This window comes from Rhyacophila brunnea, unplaced genomic scaffold, assembly GCF_057557595.1.
Source record: "Rhyacophila brunnea isolate RB1 unplaced genomic scaffold, BYU_Rbru_1.0 scaffold_5, whole genome shotgun sequence".
Classification (NCBI taxonomy): Eukaryota; Metazoa; Arthropoda; class Insecta; order Trichoptera; family Rhyacophilidae; genus Rhyacophila; species Rhyacophila brunnea.
In genome coordinates this window covers 50,693,659-50,710,014 of record NW_028233170.1, presented here as the reverse complement: position 1 = coordinate 50,710,014, position 16,356 = coordinate 50,693,659, and the positions used below count along the sequence as shown (strand labels likewise).

The following is a 16,356-nucleotide window of genomic DNA, read 5'->3' as shown; positions in this document are numbered from 1 at the left end:
TGGTGAAAGTAGAAATTAGAATGTGGCCCTTTCTACCACTCCCACTAACCCTCCCCTCACCCCCACGCACCATCTGGAACATTGCGCCCATTGACAATAAAGACTAGTTTGTAAACCCAAACTAATGAACTAATTAATAAACCCCAAATATTTTTTTTAATAGGTAACTAATCTTTTAATATTATATAAGTAAGTACCCTAATAATTTCAATTCTTAATAATTTTAATATTACTGACCATATTTTGAATCAGAAAGATATTCTTAAACCAATAAAAGGTAATTATAGGATAATTTCAAATAACAATAACAAAATATTTAATATCAATAGCATATTAACTGAAAAAACCCAGCGAAATGAATGGACTTTATCTAACTAGTCACACCATTACCTGTGGCCCAAATTTCATGAATGTAATAAGCCCACCATTACCTACCCAACCTATTTATTAAATGTAAAAATAAAATAATAATATTGAAATATACGGTAATGAACTTTGTTTTTCGTCTCCTGAACATTTCACATATTGTCGCTTTGGACAATATAATCCTAGAGTGACGATATACTGTTTTCAACAGCAAGTATCTCATAAACGGTCAGAGATAGAAAAAAACGTATTACATAAACATTTTAGGAAATTTAATAAGCTTTAATTTTATATATAACAATATTTTTGCTACGACCTACCGTTTTTGAGATATAACCGAAAAACCAAAAAAACACCCAAAATTTTGCGGTTTTTTGCCCGCCAAAAGTTGTGCCGAAGTCATCCGAATTGGCAAAACTCGTTTTCTTGTCACTCATTACCATATATACAAATAGGAAAAAAAAATCTTCTACCCGACCTTTTGCAACCATAACGTATTTTTCGGTCTAATTTGACTGGACTATATTTGCAGTTTTTGGTCAAAATGAGTTAATGATACCCAGTGGCGCACCCAGGATTTAATATTGGGGGGGGGGCCCAAGGAGGAGAATGTAAATTAGTCCCATAGGCTCTTTTTCTTCTTCATATACTTATTTTTACATATTTTCACAATACATGGCGATATATTTTGTACAGTTTCTCCTAGTTTTTATTAAATTGGAGGCATAATGGCGGAAACCGTTGAGCGTGTCATCAGCGACTGGCGGATTGGAAGTGACTTACAACGACCATGCTGGACATGTGAAAGTATGCTAAAACATTACTCAAATAATATTGGCTGTGCTACCCGCTTGGTGTAGAACAGTGTTTCCCCAAGAGTGGTACGCGTACCCCCTGGAGTACGGGAAGAGTTTGGTGGTGGTACGCGCTGCACCAGGCTATTACTGCGCCTGGTGCAACAAGCATTGATACAACATCCATGCTAGAAGGTTTATCGCATGCGGAAGAAGAGCAATTGTTGGAATTATTAGCTTCAGATGGATTCTTGCAAAATAAATATAAGGAGTGTACTCAAACATCATTTAGGTTGGATAGGATAGATTTGTACTCAAAAGAACATAACTTTGCCGCAGCATCTTTCTGTCTTTTTGCTTATAGATTTCCATGGGGGCGTTGAGTTTTTATCTGAAAAAGGGGTAGTGGATCAAATAAGTTTGGAAATCCATGGTCTATAATGTTGCGATAAATGTCAAGCATGTCTTTTGGGTTATGCACCAATTGCGCGTGGAATGTCGTATTAAATAGAGATGCATTACTCTTATAAGCATTATTTGAATATCTTTGTTCAAATGAGACGTCTAATTCCAAAAAGCGATAAGTCCACATTTGGTCAAAATCAAGAAAAAAATATGCACGTATTCTTTGTATAATTTTACACAATATGTATTGATTTATAAATTCCAAAACGCGACATAACCCTATGAAAAAAAATATTTTAAGTCTCGATTTATTACAAAAAGCGCCAAGTCTGTTTTTCATATTATTTAAAGCTTGGTTGATTTCGCGCGTGTTTAAGTCAACCAATAAGGGAACGTTCAATATTGAAAAGGGCGTCTCCCATGCTGTAGCATCTGGTAAACTTATGACAGTGCCGCGGAAATATGTGCCTTATGCGGGATAAATTAAAAAGTGAAGTACAAGTAGCGCTAAGTCCAATTTTATTTTGAATATATTTATTACATTTAAGAGTTTATCGGCTGAAACAAATTGCCATTTGGTTCTAATTTCGACATAGAATACAACAGAAAAAAAATCTCACGTTAAAACAAATAATTGAAGCTAGAAACATAAAAACGTTGTTTCCCGAAAATATTGAATTGTGGACTTGTCGCTTTTTGTAATTAGACGCCTCAAATAGAGAATGATTTTAATTTTTTTTTTAAATTCTATCTTTATATAGTTGGTAAAACATCAACATAACATAGTATACACATTTCATACCACGCAATACTAAAGTAAGAACTAAATTACATTGCATTGAAATACTATGAAATATGTTTCTGTGCAAGAATAATTATTAAATTATTAAACAATATTCGTACAAAAAGTTTAGTTTATTGAATGATCTTGCAAAAACAATGATTTTATTTTATTTATTACCTAAATGTTATTAATGAATTTTATTTTGGTGTATAAAGCCATATGCGTGGAAGCTTGGTTGGTAAACACCCGTTTCTGAGCAGTGGGTTCAATGCCGTGGTTGGCAAAATATGTATGTTGTTTTTTCAATGAGTTTGATCCAATGCAAAGACATAATATTAAGTAATAACCATTATCCTAAATAAAGTATGTTAATATGTAGTATTCTTCACTGTGTAGACATCCAAATTTGCTCCACGTAGGACAGAAAATATTTTTTTGGTACTTATAATTTTCTTAAGCATACAGCATATTATTAAAATTGTAACAAAGACAATATTAGATATTTATTTTAAAATAAACTCTTGTAATAAGTATTAGTGTTAACTAATTTTAATGTAGATCCCAAAATATTGTGTCAGTCTAGCTAGAAGAATATATCGTATGTGCAGAAAAATCTGTAAATTGTTTTTTTTTACATTGAAATAGTGATATTTTTTTGAAAATTAGACTTTAATAACAAGTGAAATATTTTTATCTAATTTAATAAAAAAAAAAATTGTAAGTATCAAAATATTTTTGGTTATTTTTTAAAACAGTTTTTTATCTCAGAATATGCCAAACGTCACATACGACATATTGAATATGCAGCGACGAAATATAGGTTTATGTTTGTAAACAAATTTCTGGAGACTAACATTCTACACTGTTCATTTATATTCATAAAACTTTATTTATATTGTAGTGTATGTTTATTTTTCATTGTAAAGATTGTGTATCAAGACTTGAGGCTATATTTATGAGTAAAATTGAGTAAAATAAATAAATTTTGTGAATGTTGAGTTGGTAAATAATTCAAAAAATATATTAAAATTTGATTTTTTATTAATTCATCATGGGCACTTCTGAATCGATTATAACCACTGTATGACAAAGATGAGTTTTGGTCAAATACAATAACTAAATTACAATTATCATGTGCTATATGAGACACAGATGAATCGTGTAAGTTTTCATCAACCTAATCCACTGTAATATTAATAGACTCAGGTAACGGCTTATTTTGTTTTGTTACGCCAAAGAAGTACAACTTAAAAGTACACACATCGTTTTTTTTTTTTAATAATATAATCATTTCAAGATGGATATACATTACCATATTTTTTATAATCTGAAAATGCAGCTGGATAGATGGCCAAAGTTTTCTCTTCCAATGAGTAAAGTATAGCATCGAATCTAGCATATTATAATCGCTGATTCATCCAATTCTTCAAAATTACAACATCCGCATAAACAGGACGATCTTCAGCTTAGTGATAGTGTACAACACAATGATTGCTGTATGGATTTTGCCGTGGGAAACCGGGAACTAAAATTGATTGTGTTCCAATAATATGAATTGTATAGTTTTTTGCGTAGTGTTAGGCGTTGGGATGATTTTTATGGTCTCATAGATACTTTTGTGCTTGAATATGAGTGAGTTAGTATGTTATATTGAATTGTTAATATAAATTGATCGTTTTTGTCATCAATACATATTGGCTTACAATTCAGTTGGTAGTAAGAAAAGACTATTAAATCTTTTTAAATAAATATTTTTCAAAATAACAAGTTTTTTACATAGGAATATAAAACACAATCATGATGTCTGAGCATAAATTTCTAGTTGTTTTATTCGTTTCTCGTCTATTTCTTTAATGAAATTTGAACATCTTGCATTAGTATTTTTGTAGATTTCTGTTTTATCAAACGTTTTCTGGAAATATATGATTGCAGTTAGAAGGTGCCATATTTTGAATTCAGGCCATAAGACATCACTGAAGTAGAGGCAGGTATCAGTGAGCTGCAATTAAAATGATCAAATTAAACATTAAAATTTTGTATAATAATTATAAATGAGGGCCATGTAATAGCCGTAAAATCATTCAAATTCCTCCGCGGCTAACAAATCAACTGCTGCCAAATGCAAGATATGATATGGTTTTCAAAATCTTAATTTTTGTGTAACAGAGTTATCGATGACACATAAAATATTCATACTATTCACATGAACATATCTATTTTTCGAAAGAATCATATTTTGTTTTTAAATTCTAATGGATTAAGTTTTGTATTATTCCATTTGAGTTGTTTTTTGCGAGCCGAGTTTCACCTCTTCGGCATCTTCAGGCGCTGTGTATACTCACCAAAAGGCAAACACACACTGACAACGACCCGGGTCGCAAAAAAAGACTCAAATGGAATAGTACAAAACTTAAATCCATTAAAATTTAAATTTAAATTCAGGTGAATAGTATTAATATATTTTGTTTTATTAATACTATCAACTGAAGGTAGTTGATGGAATTTGAATTTAAATTCTAATGGATTTAAGTTTTGTACAATTCCATTTGAGTTCCACTTGACTCAAATGGAATAAATAGTACAGTACACTCTCAATAATCCCCCGCTCGATTATCCGACAACTACTATAATCCGCCGTTATTTTTACTAGTTGAAAGCACAAAGTCAAGCTCTGTTCGCTCGTAAGCTCTGTAAGCTCACTGGTAATCAATTGTCAAATTCAGTAGTCCGCCGCGTACAAGTGTACAACGCAATTGAGACGGGTTGATTTTTGAAACTTCTTCTTCGTAAAAAGTACGTTCATCGCAAAGAAAGTAATGTACCAGGGAGGGAAGTGCCCAAGGACCACATCACAATTATGACGTGCTCCAATGCAACCGGGACACACAAAATGAAGCTTTAGGTCATAGTGAAAGCCAGGAATCCTAAGCCATTCAAGAATATCTAACTCACTGAACAACTGGTTGTGTCAAGTGATTTACTGTTTAATATTTAGTTAATAAACTTATTTTATAAATATGTATAATTTAGTAAATACTTCATTTTGATTGTAAATAAAACCGTAATTTGCTAGTACGAATTTCTTAAAAAAACTATTTACGAAATACCTGTTTTAATTTTTACCATATTTTGTATGTATGCACTATAATCCGCCACTTTCACTAATTGGACCCTTGTCTGGTTTTTGGAGTGGCGGATTACTGAGAGAGTACTGTACAAAACTTAAATCCATTAGAATATTTTGTTTTATTCATTAGATATTTGCTATTGTCTGTGTTAAGTGTCTCGCGTCATTGTGATTTTTTAAGGCCATTGGACCCGTTTTTTCCTGTCTTCTCGGAATCGTGGAAATAGAAAGCACGTTTAAAACGAACTGATACACAATAAACTCTTTATTTATTTAAAATATAATAAATAATATTCAAATAAATCTTTTTGTGTCATTAAAATTTTCTGAATCGCTTTACTTTTTAAAATAAATGACAAATAGTCGGGTCCTGTTTTCGAAATTGGCCAAAACGACTGTCACGCCACAATGGATGTTGAACTTAATAATAGTTTTGCAGGTATATATTGTATGAAAGAAATGCGTCAAATAATACATTTCATTGATTAACCCACGTACTTTTTTTAATATCAAAAAAATAAAGATTTTAAAGCCATTTTAGTTTGAGTATACATCAGCCAATTTTGAATGATTTTTTCTCACAAAATAATGTATACTGCACAATAAAAATATTTTTTTTATTATAATATAACATTCACGTAATATTATAAATATTAATTTACAATAAAAAAATCAATAAAACCCTATAAATTCGGTACAATTAGTGACGATATATTACCAAAACACGTCGTACATTTTCATGTATTTATCCTGTTTTCAGACAATTTAGAAATATAATTATTTTGCAAAATTAACAAAAAGAGACCATTTGATCGATTAATCCATACAGTTTTTCTAAAATCTTATTTCGTTAGTAGGGTCTGGAATTTCAAAGGGATACGACGTCTTTTTTTTACAAAAATTAATCCGCCGCGAACATTATTTACTTTTATTTATTACTTAAGAAACTCATGGGAAAATGACCTTTAATCGCATTGCAGTAACAATCAAATTGGCAAGTTGCAATTATTTGAACATATACCATTATCGTTCTGTTCGGACCACATGACGCACGCCAGGTGTTATGATTTGTATCAAACTTCGTAAAGTACCACTGAATGTCAAACTGAGAAAAATGTAGTTTTATTATATTATTTATTATATTGTAATACAAATGGTTGCAGCATGTGATATATTGAAAGATAATTGAATGTAATAACCATGATGGCTACAAAGAAGTCCTGAAGGTATTCGTTCGGTGCAACATTTATAAAAAAAAAATATTTTGATAAGCAGTTTAGATAAAATATAGGTGGACTTTAATTGTTTTGATAAATACCTACTTGGTTGGGCTTTAAGCGATTTGAAAAACTTTGCATGTACTTAATACAGTTTTTATGTACCTGGGTGGCCATGTTTTGTTATTTTCAAAGGGACGTATCCAGGAGTATGTTTATTGGCATTATCAATAGAAACATAATAATATTATTTTTCAAGGTCTATTTATTATCGATCTTAAGTGGTTTATGTCACAAATAGTAAATTGGTAGAAAATTTAAAGTAAAATACGTTTTCGAATGCTGTCATCGTAATGGCCACTGAAACATGTGTCATAATTTTATTAATCGTTAAAATAATAATAAAAAAAGTCTTTTGGGGCACAAAATCACGTATATGTTTTATGATATATGTATTTTTCGGATGGTTTGTGGTAAAATCTTTTTTTTTCATACTGCCACAATTCAACTATTCATAATTAATTGTTTGTTAAATTTTTCATAGTGATCTTTGACTTAATAGGTAGGTGATAAAGTTTTTACCTTACTTTATTGTATTAATTTATGGTTAAGTGAGAATTAGCTGCTTTCGTTGTCAGTGTGTATTTGATGAGTGCGCATAGTGCCTGACGATGTCGAAAGGCGAAACCAGGATCGCATAAAACGACTCAAATGAAATAGTACAAAACTTAAATCCATTAGAATTTAATATATTTAATGCCGAGTTGAATTGAATGGAATCATCTTAGGCATTTATTAGTAATTATTTAACACAAGTAAAAAATATATTGAGGTAAGAACCTAGTTCATTGAATAATAAAAACAATATTACTCTTTACATCACAACTGACAAGATTTATATGAATTGTATATTGCCTGAACTCGTTGATCTTAGACTAACACGGTTGATGGATATAAGAAACCCTCAATATAATAATTATATTAGATGCTATCAATAGAGAAGAAAAAAAATTTAAAAAATAATAATTTATAATAGTTATTCTAATACATTACATACCGTTAAGCAAATGGTTGCAGCATGTGAGATATTGTAAGATAATTGAATCTTATAACCACGATGGCTACAAAGAAGTCCTAAAGGTATTCGTTCGGTGCAACATTTATAAAAAAAAATATTTTGGACTTGAGCAGTTTAGATAAAATATAGGTGGACTTTAATTATTTTGATAAATACCTACTTGGTTGGGCTTAATACAGTTTTTATGTACCTGGGTCGCCATGTTTTGTTATTTTCAAAGGGACATATCCAGGAGTATGTTTATTGGCATTATCAATAGAAACAAAATAATATTATTTTTCAAGGTCTATTTATTATCGATCTTAAGTGGTTTATGTCACAAATAGTAAATTTGTAGAAAATTTAAAGTAAAATACGTTTTCGAATGCTGTCATAGTAATGGCCACTGAAACATGTGTCATAATTTTCCTAATCGTCAAAATAATAATAAAATAAGTGTTTTGGGGCACAAAATCACGTATATGTTTTATGATGTATGTATTTTTCAGATGGTTTGTGGTAAAATCTTTTTTTTTCATACTGCCACAATTCAACTATTCATAATTAATTGTTTGTTAAATTTTTCATTGTGCACTTTGACTTAATAGGTAGGTGATAAAGTTTTTACCTTACTTTATTGTATTAATTTATTGTTAAGTGAGAATTAGCTGCTTTCGTTGTCAGTGTATATTTGAGGAGTGCGCATCCTGACGATGTCGAAAGGCGAAACCAGGATCGCATAAAACGACTCAAATGAAATAGTACAAAACTTTTAGAATTTAATATATTTAATGCCGAGTTGAATTGAATGGAATCACCTTAGGCATTTATTAGTAATTATTTAACTCAAGTAAAACATATATTGAGGTATGAACCTATTTCATTGAATAATAAAAACAATATTACTCTTCACATCACAAGTGACAAGATTTATATGAATTGTGTATTGCCTGAACTCGTTGATTAGACTAACACGGTCGATGGATATAAGAAACCCTCAATATAATAATTATCAAGTTAACAAATAATAATATCAATTATCAATTAATAGCTATCAATAGAAAAGAAAATAAAATTATAAAAAAAAAACAATTTATAATAGTTATTCTAATACATTGCATACCGTTAAACCAATACACTAATTAAAGAACCAATTATTAATTTTCTATACACTAATGTTCCGAAATCCTCCGCGGCGACCAAAACGTACTGCCGTCAAATACACGTTATTATAATAATGGTTTCTTAAATCTTGATTGTTGCGTACTAAATTTAAAAAAAATTGTGCCTCGACAAATATTCATTGAATTGCTTTCTTTTATGAGTCATGTTTTTATAATTCAATAAAAACGCAATAATAACAGAAATCTTTTATGCCATCTTGTGAATGTTTTAAACTTATAATTAGTAATGTTAGCTCATGAAAAAATGAATAACTTTTGTATTCATACACACCGATATATATAAATAATATACCAATTTGAAACACCTCAGAAACATACATAAGTATTAGATTTTTTTTTGAAAAATATTTGGACTGAATTTGAACCTACAATATGATAGGTTCAAGAAAAGGTGTCACTTCACAAATTCAGCATATCAATAATATGAGGTTCTTATTTGGAGGTCTACTATTTTTATTATTATAATTTATTCTACCTATCACAAAAATGTTTATAAAATATGTTAGGAAAAAAAATATTATTAATTCAACACTTTTAAAACCTCTGATTTCGTATCTACTCCCGGAGACGCCGAGCGAAGCGATTTTTTGTTTTTTTACTTTGATATGCGCTGAAGCTTATGGCTATTTTTTGAGGAGCTTACATCAAATTTGATTCTTACGAATGAACCCATAGGCCTTAAGTTTCACTCGTGTATCCTCTTAAAGAAAAAAATTAGCTAATAGTGATGATGCAAGTACGTATTTGTACAAACCTGCCAAAGCAGAAAATCAGATAGCCTGACTTCACCAGATGTCCTTACAAGTAGCTCGGGAGCAGACACTTGCAATGTTTCATCCAATAAATGTTCATCCACATCTTCAGGATTGAGCAACCCTCGTTGGGCTCCTTCAACAATGTCATTAACAGCACCAGCAATTTCATCACGCCCTGTATAGGCGAACGCCACATTCAGCCTGGCCTTGACATTGTCTTTTGTGAGGAGCATTGCTTCTGATATTAAGGCTCGAACGTCTGGGGGTAAAAGAGACAACCTTCCGACGACTCTGACACATACTCCTCGTTCCATAAGAAGTTCTCTAAAATCAAAATACAAAAATATATATTTGTTTAGTAGAGATGATGTAAATTGTAAATTAACAATAAACCAAATGTGTTAAGGGTGAAAATTAAGAATTTGGGGTATATTTGAGAGCTAAGTCTGACAATCTGTAGACATCGTAGGAAAGATGTATAAATGTTGTCATAATGCCCAAGTCTTTTCTCATCCTAGATATCAATATTTCATTACCACACAAAAATATATTAATAAAAAAGCATAAATGCCATTGCTATAAAATTGAGAATAAACCCATATTTTGGTAGGTATGTGAGATGTCCGTGGTCATAGGATTTTTTCAAATTATTCTTTCGTCAATACATGAATAATACATTTCATTTCATTTTATTATTATAGAAAAATATATTCGGTAAACTTTCCATTGGAATTTGCAAATGATTCCAAATTTTGTTGAAATTGTAACATTTTGTGATCTATATTTGTATATTATATATATCTATATTATACTCAACATTTTGTCTGATAGTGGCAGATGCTAAACTTTTTAGTTAATTAGAGTAGTGTAATAATAGTTAAGGTAACGGCACTAATGGTTGACACTTTTGGAATATATTAATTAAAATAAGAAAACCTGTGCTTGTATCCATTCGAAAATAGCCTTAGTACAATGTCATCATTATGAGATGAATCAGTCAAAACTCATTTCTTTGCGGGCCAAACCATTATGGCGAATATTTTTGTAAACAGTGTGACAGAGTAAGCACGTATTTTAAATTTTCTTACCATATCCGTTAGAATGCTGTACTCTTCCAGGTAAGAAATTATTACATAATATGTTTTTACTTCAATTTTTTTGGTATCTGTGTAATAATATATATTAGAGCAACGATTAACAAACTGAGGGGCACACCTCCCTGGGGAGGCGCGAAAAGTTTAAAACAATTAATGTAGCCACAGATTTGCAGTTTGCAAATGCATAGTTTATAAAACGGCCGCTAGTTATAAACTACATAAAAAAACACTCCTATGAAAGGTTGTTTGCAAACCTGTCTGAAAATATAGAGTCGAATTTTATAATACCTACCTCAATTATTTACTATTGTGAAGCGCGCTAGCTATCTCGTGAACAAAATAAAAGGGTCAAATCATAATGTTGAAATTTGAGGCAAATTTGTTTAGGAACGATAATTTTGTTGTTATACTTTTCTGTTTGGTTGAAATTTAAAAAAAAATGAGTGAGTAAATCAATGCAACGACCACCAATGCATTCACTGATTTAAAAAGACAAAGTGAAGGCATTCATAAAAAATAGAGCTTTGGAAATCAGAATTATAAAAAAAATAAGTTCGCCATGTTTCCACTTTTAAATGATTTCTGCGCCAAATATATTGAAGCAAACAAAAGTCTATTTACTGAGTTCTTGGTTAGTTTGCTAATGCACTTTTCACACTATTATATTAATAGTAATAAAAGTCGCCTGCGGCGCTTGTTTCAAGGCTATTAAATATGTGGTTGTGCGTTGCAATTTGATGTGATACCTATAATGATGATTGATATACCTACTTAAATGATAACTCCTGTGTATAATTTAGGAATAATGAACGATGAACGATGCAGAATTTGGATTGACTACTAGTGAAATTGATTGTGCTAATAAACAAGCACATTCATGGCATGAAAAACCTATTAATTTAAAAATGAATATATAAGTACCTACCTAGTAAATAAGTAAAACCTTGTTTATTTTATATATTTTTTTAAATGTCTGTATTATTTAATAAAATAAAGGGGGGAGGCGCGAAGATTAAATTTTTTTTAAAGGGAGGCGTAGTAACATAAAGTTTGGAAACCACTGTGTTAAAGTGTAGATTTGAACGGTTTTCGTGATAATATATTTAAATTTATGCCTAAAATTGATGGGTGTCAATTATTGGACCACAAAATAAAGAAAACCTAATAGTTGACAGGGTATGTCAATTAGTAGTGATCACAATATTAAAGTTGCAATAAGAGTGATTTTTCAACAATTTCGGCATACACATACATTCAGTTTTGATTCCATATAAGAAATTATATTTTTCGTCCATCCTATCCAATAGTAGACACATGTCAACTACTAGGTAAATTAAATGTCAACTTTTGGTTCTCAAGAAAAATATATATAAAAGGACAAAATGTTTCGATACTCTTAAACAGCAATGGAGACAGCTATACATGATGTTAGGCAAAGCCGTCGCCCCTCTAGATTTCTTTAACGCCCCCTAATTTTCTTTGAGCCTTCTACTGCCCCCCTGAAAGCCTCCAGCGCCCACTTTGAGAAAGACTGATCTAGACTCCAATAAGGATGAAGAAAGTGAAAATATAGAGCAAAGAGGAAATAATATCAAGTATAAAAACTCATAAGGTGATTACATTCTTGTTAAATTCCCCGGGAAAAAGAGATATCATAAATATGTCTGCGTTGTCCAAAAGGCATTTAATAAAAATGATTTGTTCTGACAATGCAAAAACGAGTCGCCGGTTGATGCTTCATTTATATGTAGGTAGGTACCAGAAAGGGTAAGGAGAAAATATTTAGGTGGGTACATGTAAATTATACCAAAATATTCCATGTCAACTATTTGTATCTAAAGGTGTCAATTATTAGTGATTCATCTTTTTTGCCATGTCAAGCATTAGTGATAAAAGATAGGATACAAAAATGTTTTATTAAAAAGGGTATTTGATTACTGCTAATTTTCTCACATTATAGTACGAGGGTGGGTCAATAAGTCCTTAGAAAAGCCGACAGGTGGCGCGACTGGTACTGTAAGCGGTTTGTTTTCATGCAGCGGCACTACCAATTCAGTATGCTGCGAAGTTTCAATCAGATTGGTCGGGTTGTTGTGTGTTTCTCGTACATTTAAAAAAAAATTTGCTTGTTTACAAAAATGGATAAAATTGAGTTTAGAGCTGTTATTAAACATTTTAATATAAAAGGGTTAACAGCAAAGGAAATAAAAAATGAGTTGGATTTAGTTCACGGCACATCTGCTCCTTCACTTGCAACTATTTATAACTGGTTAAATGAATTTAAACGTGGTCGTACATCAACAAAGGATGAACCACGCTCAGGACGTCCTGTAGAGGTGACTACACCAGAAATGATCAATAAAATCCACGATATGGTGTTAAGTGACCGAAGATTAAAGTTGAGTGAGATAATTGAGGTTACAGGGATCTCAAAAGGTAGCGTCATTTCTATTTTACATGACAAATTGGGCATGAAAAAAATTTCTGCAAGATGGGTGCCGCGTTTGCTCACAGTCGACAATAAACGCAATAGGGTGGTGGCCTCTAAAGCCCTGTTGTCGCTCATGCAACGCAATCCGGATGAATTTTTTCGTCGCTTTGTGACTGTAGATGAAACATGGATACACCACTATACTCCCGAGACGAAAGAACAGTCAAAGCAGTGGATTGCGAAAGGCGAACCATGTCCAAAGAAGGCGAAAACCGTAAAATCAGCTGGTAAGGTTATGGGTACTGTATTTTGGGATGCACGTGGAATTATTTTCGTTGACTATTTGGAAAAAGGAAAAACAATAACAGGGGATTATTATGCATCTTTATTGGACCAGCTAAAAAACAAAATTGAAGAAAAACGGCCTCATTTAAACAGGAAAAAAATCCTCTTTCATCAGGACAATGCCCGTGTTCACACATGTTTACGATCAATGGCTAAAATTGAAGAATTGAAGTTCGAATTGGTCGACCACCCACCGTATTCGCCAGATTTAGCCCCCAGTGACTTTTTCCTTTTCCCAAACTTAAAAAAATGGCTAAGTGGACAACGTTTTTTTTCAAATGAAGAAGTCATCGATCGGACAAATGCTTATTTTGAGGACCTTCCGAAAACTTATTTTTCTGACGGTTTAAAAAAAATTGAGAAACGTCTAACCAAGTGTATTGAGCTCCAAGGAGATTATGTTGAGAAATAAAAAAAAAAAAAAAAAAAAAAACTGTTTTAATGCTTTTTTCTAAGGAATTATTGACCCACCCTCGTATAATCAGTAAGGGTTTTGTGCAGTGATTAAGATATCTGATTTTTAAATCTATGAAGAAATTGTGTTTTCTATATAAAAAAAAACATGATTTTTTTCTTAAGGCCATGCATTAGTTGAGGCACGGTCTAAAAAGATCGTCGCTAGGCGATGCGCGGATTGCGGGTGGCGGGTGAAAATGACGCCTGTCAAACGAAATATTAATTGTCATATAAATCCAACATACGTCCATTTTATGTTCTGTTTATTGTTCTATTAGTAACAATAATAATATATTCATTGACATGTTTTCTTTTTAAAGTAAATGGGTAACGTTTTTAGTCATCTTTACACGATTTTAGAATTAATTGACCCGTCGCCATCACGCAGCAAAGTGACGTGTGCCCGGGTCAACATTCTCTCAGTGAATGGCAGCGAGTCCAAAATTTCGTCGCGCGTACAGTTGAAAATTATTTGGCGTTTCACTGATGCGTCACCTTAATGTGTCAACCATTAGTGCCGTTACCTTATTTGGCCATCTTAGCAAAATAAATAAACCATGTGTACCATCTTTTTTTTCTTTTCTCGGGTCACGATATAGACATCAATCAGTATATTTCTTTTTCACTAATGTACCATGCCGATCGGGGATAATTGCTCAGACCCCTGACCACTACACCAGTCAAACTTTAACTGGAGATGGTGGGTTCGCTGGCAAGCTCTAGAGTTTGGACTTGTTACCTGACTAACATGTCCACATGGCAGAAAAGTACAGGATGCAAACCACATCCTCTGGGAATGCCTTGAAATATTTACTAAAAGGGAAGAGCTGCTCAAACCAGTCTAGCCAGCTGTTGGTCGCCACAAAGCTCAATTTTATTGCTTTTAAAAAGATTTAGACGTCATACTGCAAATATGAAGATCTCTTCACTTAGATCGTTTGACAGTTTTATATTAGCATTTCATTTTTGTCTGTTCTCTGTGCTCCTCTTCTGCATGGGTATTCTTAACTTAAACTCATATAAACTCAGACAAGGCACACTCGAGTGTGTGGTGACCTCAGCCTTGAGTAATTACGTCCGGACTGTGGTGCAAGGCGGATTGGTTGGGAGGGCTCTATGTTTATGTTATATAAATGAAAATCAAACTTTATGAGACTTTTGGCGCATAAACTATAAAGAAAGTATGTGTATAATATTATTCAATGCATACTTCTCATCTAAAAGTCTCTGAAATTTATCCCTCGCTAGTGACATGAGTGTATCTACTTCTTCTTGGCTTCTTTTGAAATTTTCAATACTGAATGCATAGACAGTAACTTCAGGGATTCCAAGATCTAGGCACCACTGCAAGATAAATACCAAACACAATATTATAAAGAAGTTATTGAAATTAGATGGGTAAGTAAGTACTAACTTTTATAATAAAATTTAGGTAATATGTGCTGTACTATAACCGAAATATGGGTCTTCAAATTAAATAATAATTACTTGGCTGATAAAAAATTCAATGTTCAATAAACAATTTACTATTTACTTGACAGTAAGCGATAAATGATGTAATATTCATAAATTCGTTTTAATTTAGGCTGGATGAAATTTTCCTGTATTCAGCATTTATAGGTAACTAATTGTAAAATATGAGACATGCTCATTATGCAGATGTTAAAATACTAGAAGATCTGATATTATAAAGACTTTAAATATAAACTCCTCGAAATTTGTACCTACTTGTAATGTTTCAGCTAGTTTGTCGAAGCCCTTTGAATGGCCTTCGCCCTTTCCCACATTGTTTTTCTGAGCAAATCTACGATTGCCATCCATTATAAACGCAATGTGTCTGGGAACGTTTCCAGTTTTTACAATTTTTACGCAAAGCATTTGGATCCATGAGAGGGTATTATCCCTTAACCAAGACATTATATTTTTATTAGGACACGTGACTACATCGAACAAGAACGGGTGAATTGGTGGTATTCAATATTTTTTTGACATACTTTAATTAGCCAGGAAGCTTGAATTGTTATTGATAACCTTTGATGTTTATTCACATAAAATTCCGAGAAACAAAATACACTAGGACTTCGATCTGACGGTTGTCGGTTCTGTTCATAGATAATATACGTGTTCTGTTTCTGTCATCGATTCATAGACAAGAGATTTTACGTTTATCTATACTGCGGCCTTTACACACATTATCTTTACCGCATGCTCAGGAGCGTACGCGCCAGAACCCGGTATTGAGCGCGTGGTATCACACGTGTCAGATGTGTGCTGCTACAATTTACATGACGTCAACTATATCCTGCGATAGCACAACGTTTTGCGCATTTTTTGAGGA

At 32.0% G+C, this 16,356-nt stretch overlaps 1 protein-coding gene across 1 annotated transcript; it reads right to left on the bottom strand.

Annotated features, from left to right (window-relative positions):
- Positions 1-3,369: 3,369 nt before the first annotated feature.
- On the bottom strand, positions 3,370-16,137 carry LOC147066551 (dehydrodolichyl diphosphate synthase complex subunit DHDDS-like). Its single transcript, XM_085955265.1, has 4 exons — positions 15,747-16,137; positions 15,229-15,362; positions 9,689-10,013; positions 3,370-4,348 (listed from the first exon to the last, which is right to left on the bottom strand). The coding sequence occupies exons 1-4, from the start codon at positions 15,933-15,935 to the stop codon at positions 4,145-4,147; spliced, it is 852 nt and encodes a 283-aa protein (XP_085811391.1). The 5' UTR covers positions 15,936-16,137; the 3' UTR covers positions 3,370-4,144.
- Positions 16,138-16,356: the final 219 nt, after the last annotated feature.